This window comes from Emydura macquarii, unplaced genomic scaffold (genome assembly GCF_026122565.2).
Source record: "Emydura macquarii macquarii isolate MOO-44397 ecotype Brisbane River unplaced genomic scaffold, CSIRO-AGI_Emac_v2 contig_1551, whole genome shotgun sequence".
NCBI classification, from domain to species: Eukaryota; Metazoa; Chordata; order Testudines; family Chelidae; genus Emydura; species Emydura macquarii.
The window spans coordinates 15,723,680-15,733,441 of NW_027131688.1; the positions used below are offsets into that span (position 1 = coordinate 15,723,680).

The window sequence follows — 9,762 nt, forward strand, 5'->3', positions numbered from 1 at the left end:
AATTCTTGATCTAACAATATATTAAAAAAATGAAAATGTCACTGCTGATGAAATAGTATCATCGCATTAAGTAGTATTTCAGATTGGCCATCCCAGAGATGAGACTGAACCTATTCAATAAAATACAGGAAAACGTGTTCTTAAAATCTATCCAGTAAGTCTTTCTCTCAGGAAAGGTGAGAAAAATAATAAAACCAAATGGAAATATAAATGTAGTGCAACAAGTCCATCAGAACATTTCTTTGCATAACTCCTCATCTGGTCACAAAAGCAATTTCATGTTTTTGGATGAAATGTCAAAGAAATGCACTTTGAGCTTATCCGCAGTTCATTTATCTGATGGGTTAATAGAGAAGCAAAGTATTATATGAAGAAATTAGAAGGCAGGGCCACAAGTATGGAGAAGGCATCTAAAGAAATTCAAATGGAAAACACGGGACAATCAGAAAATCATCGTGCAGCAAAACTGTGCCCTTCAACTGAAGAACAGGCAGAAAAACTCACAATGTTTTGTTTTAAGAAAAGAAAGAAATCATGTCCGAAGGCATTGGAAATGAAAGGTGGCTGTGAAGAAGAGTCTGCAACCTTAATACATACAAGCCAATGCATCAGTGCAGCCCATGGAGAAGGGGAAGTTTCAAATCAATCTCAGTCACCAAGAGGAACCTGGGCAACTATAAAATGTCTAATGACACCTAGGAGAAGGTCAAAATCTTCAAGGAAGCAGACACACTCAGATTCTCAAGTGCAGCTGGAGATAAATGCTGAGGATCCTGGTTTGCAAAGTTTTCCAAAGAATCGGATTAGCTCTGGGCTTAAAATTCCCTGTATACGGTTCTCAAAAGGCAAGAAAAAATCCAGCCTTTCTGAAAAAACAGAGGAATCCAATAGCAATGTTAAAGCAAATGAAGTGATGGGCATTTTGAATAAAGCTAACAATGAACCAGAAGATTTGGCAATAACAGTCAAATCTAGCATGGATCAATCCATCAACCAAGCCTCTGAAAAAAGTAACAGGAACTCACTTACATCCATTGAGAAGAATGTGCTTTTGGGAGAGCCCAGACCAGACAATAATCAACACACACAGTGCTTGGTTCAGGCAGAAATAACAAATTCAGAGGCAGTTGCCATAATGCTCCAGGAAAAGCTGGATCAGAAGAGCCTACCTGAAACTCTTGAACATACACTTATAGCAAACAAGGGAGTTGATCTCAATACCACCCTTAGTGCTAATGTTTCTAAGGACCTACCAGATAGCGTAGCTGAAGTCACAGAGGTACAAGAAACAAATGACATCAACGAGAAAGGGCTTGAATGGAAAGAGTCTGGAAGGAACATAAATGCTAGTGAAGACTGTAAATCCAGAGAAAGAATAATGAGTTTCAATCAGTCCGCATTTAAAGATGATGCAGTAAGCATGCAGAGTTGTTTAAATGAACAGTTGAAATTAGAAGAAAACAAGAACGCTAATGGAGTGGGCATCATAATTACAGTTACTGCGGCAGATGAGCCTGATGAAAATGAGTCAAACGATGTCTGCATGCAGGCCTCGATTTCATGTGAACATAAGCAAAAGGGGAATAAAAAAATAAGTGGGAACCTCAATTTCAATAAAGTTTCTAATCACAAAGAGGGCTTAATAACAGGCAGTGGCCACAGGAGGGAGGTTAAAGTCTGTTCTGCTCTGTCACCCAAAGAGCTTAGTGATCAGGAGCATGGAACTTCAGAACAGTATGAACTGCTTCTGATAGACACTGCTGCTTCACTTGTTAAGGCGGCGATTCAGTCATCTATAGAACAGCTGCTTAATGAAATGGCTTTGGACCATAATAAACATAACAGTTTTCTATAATGACAAGAATGCCCCAAAATATGGTATGACTCAACAGCAGCAATTTAAAATTGTTCAGCCTTGAGATGAAAGGCTAGAAAGTCTTAACTCCTTAGGTATTTGGGGTCTATGAATAGTGTATTTCTGCATGCTGGGTTTGCCATTGTGTATATATAAAATGAATCCAAGAATAAGGACTCAGTCCTGCAAAGTGTTGACAGGCTCATGGGATTGGGTGTTAACATATTGTGATTGTTGATAGCTGTGGAAAAGGTAAGTTGTTCTAGTGACTGTATTTCAGTTTATTTATCTCTTTTGCAGTTTGGGGGTGCTATTGTGCCACTATATGTGTTAGATTTTTTCCTATTGTTTATGTTTTATTTATTATACAGTATCTGTCAAAGGACCCTGATGGTTACTGAGCATCCTCAACTCTAGTGGGCCTGGGACTACACTCATTGTAGCCAGTTGGAGTTTTGCCATTTATTTCAGTGGAAACAAGGTTGGCCCATTGACTTCCATGCAAATTGAGAATGCTCAGAACCTTGCAGGATGGGTCAGTGTATCAAAGTTCACATACAGGTTTAAAAAATACTACCATCTCAAACTGACACAGTGTTCTATAAAATGAGGCGGATGCAGAGTGCAGCATGTAATTTGGCCTATTTCACTGCCCAGAATGTCTTGTGCATCTGAGACCGTCCTTTGTTTTTATAACATTCTAGTGGTGAGGCGTACCCATTGCTGTAGCACCTTTTTGATATGTAGTATGTAATATACATAGTAACGAGCTGCTAGAACACTAGTGGTAAGTATGGCCTCAGAGTTAAAGTAGTGCTTGCAGTTGTAATGGTCTCCAATGAGTGGGTCTGTTTTAACTTGAGCATTTTTTCTTTAATTACTGCTAATGCCCTTGAATGCGGCCAGCATTTTTTAAAACAACTCTTAGGGTTTCCCCCCTGCTTCATAGCTCTTCCTAATCTCAGCAAACAAATCCATCCCACCTGTATATAACTGCATTATACCACTTAATTTCTCCTTGCAGTTTCATTTGAATACATTATCATTGGCATTGTATTCTGAACTGCTGGGTACTGCTGCTTTGAGCTGGAAGGGCCCAATTCTGCTCCCATTGAAGTAATCAGAAAAACTTCAGATCAGGCCCTTAAACACCTATCACAGTTGAATCCTGAAACTGGTTTGTCATTGACAGAAAATATCAAATGCTTCATTGTGAGAGTTTCTGTATGTTGTATAATATATACAGTAAGTGTGTATGTATGAGCGTGTGTGTGTGTGTGTGTGTGTGTGTGTATCATTTGCCCTGTTCATTACCAACTCTTTAAAAAGAAGCCTTTTGATTGTTATTTGTAAAGATTGTGTGTGGGTAATGGGGCTATAATTTATACACAGCAGCCAAATAAACAATTGTATTCTCCTGAGAACATGCATATTTTTCAGCTGATGCAGAAATAGCAACTTCACTTGGCAATTGTGTATTGACCATATACAATCTGTGGGGAATCTTTTTCTTCTGAAGGATAGTATGTGGCTGGATCCTGTGTTAAAATACAAGAGCTGTAGCCTTTGCTCAGTCACAATTTAAACATTTGAAGTAGAGAATCCGAGCAGACTACACACTGAAAATTAGCAGTGAACACCAGGGTGTGTCTTTGTATGTGTAACTCCAGAAAAAGAGTCTTAAATCTAAAGGTGTGAAAAAGTGTAAAACATTTTTCTGTGAATGTGTTTGATAAACTGTGGTCTGGATCAGAGTACTTCGAATTCAGTATATGTAATATTAATGAATTTGTGCTTTATACTGTTCTTTGCAAATATTGTGCCATAATTAAAAATGAAGACTCTTCAGGACTTTATACAACGTTGGAACTCTTGCAGTGTCCTCAGACACAACATACAAATGCAGGAAGATGCTTGTTTGAGCCAGTGGACTTGCACTATATGTCTTGATAAATCATTGCTGGACGAAGGAAAACTGCAACTCAGTGTAATTCTGGAAGGTCAGTTGGCAGTGGCTGTGGAAGAGAATGTCATGTGCTCTGTGAAATGGATAAAAGTTTACTCAGTAGTGGGACAGCTGGTGTGAGTCAGCATAGCTCCACTGAGATCAATTTCAGGTGGCTTTCATGTTGATTTACACCCGCTGAGGAACTGGCCAGTGTTGCCTATTACACAAAGTAGATATTTAAAAGAAAACAATACAAAATTTGTGATGAGGAAATTAGAGATTGATTAAAAATACACTTGTGCTACGACCCTGTGCCTGCAGGTGTTCACTATTGATATATGTTCAGGTTTGTGTTAGCCATCCTTTTGTGCTGTAGCTAGCTTTCCTTCCGTTATAACTGGATACATAACTAACAAGCACTTCATTAAAAATGAATGAACTTGTTTTCTTGCAGTGTAATTGGCTGGACATCTATGCAGGAAATAGTGCTTTTACATGGTGATTTTAAGACTAATCCACAATAAAGATCAACTGTTCAGATTGAATACTTCTAAGTAGCCAGGCAACCATACAGTGAGTAGAAAAATGTTTTGTAGACACTGCTAGAATTTTTGACACTATCTAAGCAAATGGGTCATTTTCACTGAGGCTTAACCTTGATTACTGTGAGTGAAAGCGAGTGTCACCCGTTTTTGAATGTGTTAGATACAATTTGTGTGGCTTCATTTAGACTAAATGTCTTCATTTGACTAAATGGCTTCATTTTGACTGTGTGGGTTTCAGACAGTGGGCCAAGTTCAGTCCAGGTGTAAGAAGTGCAGCTCCAGTTGATTCAGTGGAATTACACCTATTTACACAGACCTACATTTGGCTCACTGTTCTTATATTTTTCAGACTTCTTTTTCTGACGACAGTGGGGTGTTCTAGATCAAACAAATCCCAGTATCCTACTTCCTTTATTTAGCATCTTTCAAATAAGTATTTTACAGCATATAATAGTAAATATTTGTAATTTTTCTGCACTGTTCATTCATTGCACATTTATCACAGGACATCACATAGAACTTTATAAACATGAATTAGTTAAGACTCACAGCATCCCTCTGTTATTACCAGACAGTAGTAAACTAAAACCCTTCTAACAGAAAGGATGGTAGACTCTTGAATAAAGAAGGGTAAGTTTGTTTTATAGTTGTGTGGGTGTAACTGGGCTATGAAACTCATAAGCATACGATTGCCTGGCTATGCAAGAGCTACAGATCTAAGTATAATGTAAGTTTTAAAAATACTTTTTTCTCACTGATAGTTAAAGGAAACCAGTATGCTAGTAAACGTCTGATGCTTACAGTCTGACTTATTACTTCCTTCTCCAGCCATCTTGCTTCTGATTCAGGAGTTCGTTGTTCTGTTGCTCCTGGTCTTTATCTGAATTAATGCATTTTTCTTTCTCTAGTCACTCTGCATTCTGTCCTACTTCTCTCCTCCACACATTTCCAGCATGACTCTTGGAAGGGACAGCTCATCTTTCTTTTCTAACAAGTTGCCCATTGGTACTTGGCAATGTCATGTTGAATATTTTATTTTCTTACAGCTTTTTTAAATATAAGCAACAAAGAAGGAGGAATATTTAAATAGTGTAAACTGTACCAAAAACTGGTCCAGAAACTTAAAAGAGCTTTTAGAACAATTTGCCATTCTAGCACAACTATATTGTGGTAATACTGAGCAGAGCAAAAAGCAAGCATGTTAGTTTAAATGACCCTTGTGAAAACTGCTGGTAAATGGTTCAACAAATAACACACTAAAATAAATGAATGCTTTGGAGCCAGGTCTCCAGCTATTACAAATCCATGTAGCACCACTGAAATGAATGGAGATACACTGATATACAACAGCTGGGGATGTGGTGTTTGAATTTGATATTTGTCGATCATTTTTATGAAAGTGCAAGAGCTTGTTCACAAATACATGCAAGTAAATCAAGCTGTCCTAACCCAGGAGAAATATATATGTTGTATTTAAGCTGCTAAATGGAAAATGGATCTAATTAATGGATTCAAAAACTCCCTGTCTAGCAGTTACATTTTCCTCAAAATGATCCTCAATTTTTTATAAAACTCGATGCAGGTAACATAGCAAAACTCTTTAACACAAACACCTCTGAGACTTCCAGATTGCACTTTGTTGTTACACTTTTGTGCTCGCTAGTTCTGATTCAGAGAGTTGTGTAGCTTTATCTAGATTTAAGACACAAAGTCAGGTAGGTGGCAAAATCACATGGAACTAGGTGTCGAGTCTGAAATCTTTCCTAGAGAAAAGACATGGACAGATTCTCAGTACAAAGAGAAGCTACATCCATTTATACCAGCTGAGTATCTGGGAAGTCCAGTTTCCCTTTGATTGTTTCAAACCCAGCCATGACAGAAGGAATGCATATTTTCATTGAAACAATTCTCTGCTAATGTAATCCTTAAATTAGGTACTGTAATTACTTCTGACCACCAGTATCAATCTGGGAAGCTGGGTGTTCTGCATCTTGAAATCCTCTGTATTCATCTTCAATATGTGATTTTTTTAATTTATTTTTTATTGTTTTGCTGGATTTTCTTGGCTTTTCAGAACAGTAATTTGAGTTTTACAGGGAGATGATTGGGACAATTCATAGCATAAATGTATACCTACTCTCTGGTTACATATTACAATTCATAAATAGGGATGGATTAAGTTATAAGAACTGTTTGCCTGTGCCGAGGGCACCAACCCCTAGACTCATGTGATTATATCAGAATCTCAGCTTTCCGTTTTTAAAAAAACAAACAAGTTTCTGGCTCTTGGGGTTGTGAAGGAAAGACCCCATGGTAACCAGTGCAGTGATGTCTACACGGAGTCTGAAGCAATAGCACTGACAGGTGTGAGCTGCCCCAGGCATCTCAGTATTAACTCCAAGACTCTCTGCTCTGGGGGACCTGCAGACACCACCCCAGCAGAGAACTGGGGCAAGAGGAGCAGAGTGCAGTAGGCCTGGCCCACTCACCTAAGCAGACACAGCTTGTCTACTGAGGTAAGTGCTGCCACCCTTGTGTCCCATGGGTTGAGAAGGAAAGGGAAGTGGAGGTCCTTGCTGGTCCCACACGGGGTGGGGGAGGGCCTGCTGCCACTCCGGGGGGAGAGAAGGAAGTCCCATGCTGCTGCCCTGCCCCCAACACTCCAAGAAAGGAGTCAGGTGTGGGGCAGGGCTGTAGGATCTGGGAGCCCTGTGTGGTACTGTGTCTAGGGCAGTGTTCCTCACCCTCTTAAGTAGCAAGTATCCCCTAACTTCTGAAAATTTTAATAAGTACCCAACACTCAATTTTCCACTCTGAGAAATACAATTTTTTTTTCTTTTTACCACTGGATAACTATTTCTCGTAAAGCAGGAGAGTTCTGAGTTCTGATTGGCTGTGGCAGATCACAAAACCCCCTGCTGTTTCTCCCCTCCTTTCTCCTCCTCTTCCTCCATCTAGGAGCAAAGATCAACGCCAGCCAATCACTATGGCCTGATGGTGGGGGTCACGTGGTGTTCTCCTCACACAGGCGGGAACTCGTGAAGTATGAGCAGGCACTAGCAGCCCACCAGAGTGGACAGCAGCGCATCCCTAGGGGGGTGTGGGCCTGGGGCAAATCACACTGTGTGGGCCCCTCTTAACATTTTCATACTGTAAAATCTGGGTCTGTCATAGTTGTCAATTTCACTGTTCAACTAGAGCAGTGAGATTGACAAGTAAGCCTGCTGGTAGAGCCTGGCTCCAGGACTGGGCAAGCCGCTGGTCTCTCCGACTGGCTTTCTGGGCACCAGGCTTTGAGCCAGGGAGGGGAGTTGCCACCTGGACAAGTTGCAGGCGGCTGCTGTCTGACTGCCAGCCCAGGAGGTGGGCGACTGCCACCTCCTCCAAGCTGGGGTGGAGGAGGCTTCTGCGCAGGCTGGGACCCAGGGACGTGGGCAGGTGGCAGGCAGCTGCTGCCGGTCTTCAAGCCAGGGTGTGGGAGGTTGTCTCTTGGCTTAGAGCCAGGGCGTGAATGGCAGCCACCCAGCTGTGAACCTAGCTCGCAGGGCACAGAAGGATGCCGCTGGGCTTCCACCTGGGAGCTGGGACCGGGTGGGACGCAGGTGGCTGCCACGCGGCATCCCAAAAAGCTGGTGGCTGCTACCCAGCTTCCCAGCATTGAGGCAGCTGCCGTCTACCTCCCAGCTAGGAGCTGGGACCGGGCGGAAGCAGGCGGCTGCCTCTCGTCTCCCTTCACTGGATTTTTCGCCGCATACCCCCTGCCTGTGTCTCGCGTACCCCCAGGGGTACATGTACCACGGGTTGAGAAATTATGGTCTAGGGCACTGATGGCTTTCATGTCGCCTGTGAAAGCAAAAGTGGGCATTTCTGAGAGCCACAGACCAGTTCTAAATTCTGGAGTTTAGCTGCCGCTGCATCTCATTGCGCTGGCCGGGGACCAGTTTTACAGGCACCTATCTGGGCGAGCTAGCACCTGGTTCGTGTCAGAAACATGCTGCCGGAGAAGTCACGAGCAGGACCGTACTGAGGGTAAAGAAGTCATGGCTGCTGGGAAACAGGTAAGCAAATGAACTTTAAGGCATGTATAGCATAACTTGTAGAAGTAGGTGGGAGAGCTTGGCCTAGGCCTGAAAAGCATGGAAAAAATAGACAAGTCAGTCATGACCAGTGTATTCTGAGGCTTCTTGTGTTGTTGCACCAGACTGGTGTGTGGACAGGGCTTTAAAATGTGAGACACCTCATTGACCTGAATTAGTGACACCTCAGTCAGAGTATTACCTGTCTGCTTCATAAACACATTTTAAGACCAGAATAACCTTGGGGAAGCTGATATAATGAAGATTTCCAACAAGTCCCAAACTAAACTCTTTTATTAGCCAGAGACACTTCCCCCTGGCACTCTGAGAACTCTGTAAGGGATCAGAGTATTTCAGGAAGCCTGACAGCCATTTCAGTGCGAGCAGGTAATGGTTTATAATAGGCACATTTTCCACAGTTCTGTGGTTGTGGAATTGGCTCCATTCCCACAGAACAATATAAGCTTTCATTCAACTCCCTCCCCCCTGCACCTCTCTCTCCACATTTCTAGCAGGTATGGTTGCAAAGACAACCCTCAACACACAAACCCCTGCAATGCTGACAGCTTAAGTCTGCAGGCAGCCTGAAACACCGGCTAAATCCACAAAGGAGGCATTAAATGGCTCACTTTAGGCGCCCTGTCACCTCCTAGAATCCTCAGCCACAAGTTTGGCCTTCAGGCTTCCCCATGCATGGGGAGAACTAGGTGCCTAAGGATGGGAGTCATAGAAGCGAGCATGCTGAGCAGGGAGCCACCTAACTGCCTTTTCCTACTGGCTAAGAGAGGGGCAGGACCTATGCTCCACCATCAAAGGTACCTAATTCTGGGCTGGGGGGCATGGGGTGTGTGTGTGTGGATGGAGCGTGTATTTCTGCTTGGGATTCACAGCTGTGAACCCTCTCCTGGAGTTGGGCATCTAAGCCAGATACTTCCTTCCTTGCAGAAAATGGAGGAAGAGGTGATACAGCTGGCAGCCCTTTTCTACCCAATAGCCCAGTGATTAGAGCACGCACGTGAAATGTGGGAGACCCAGTTTCAAATGTGTATGTTCCACTTTGTATGAAATAGTTAAATGTTAATTGGAACAGGGACTGGGACCTGCGTCTCTGAGGAAAGTGCCCTGAACCCTTCAACGGTAGAGATTGAGAGAAAACCACCCAAAATACCCTACAGCACGGTGGTTAGGGCACTTCCCTGGGAGTTCAGGTCCCTCCTCCACATCAGGCAGAGAAAGACTTTGAAGTTGGGTCTCCCACGTCCTGGGTGAGTGTTATTAGGTGTCAGATGGCACCACCACCACCTCCACTAGGCACGCTCTGAGAAGACCTTCTGGATT

General features: G+C 42.6%; 1 protein-coding gene across 1 annotated transcript; it reads left to right on the forward strand.

Annotated features, from left to right (window-relative positions):
- The first annotated feature begins 367 nt into the window (after window positions 1-367).
- Window positions 368-5,150, forward strand: AKAP5 (A-kinase anchoring protein 5). Its single transcript, XM_067554926.1, has one exon. The coding sequence runs from the start codon at window positions 368-370 to the stop codon at window positions 1,853-1,855; it is 1,488 nt and encodes a 495-aa protein (XP_067411027.1). The 3' UTR covers window positions 1,856-5,150.
- The last annotated feature ends 4,612 nt before the right edge of the window (window positions 5,151-9,762 follow it).

What these genes read in the sequence shown, in the direction of transcription:
- AKAP5 (XM_067554926.1), top strand. Translation starts at nt 368, where the DNA reads ATGAAGAAATTAGAAGGCAGGGCCACAAGTATGGAGAAGGCATCTAAA.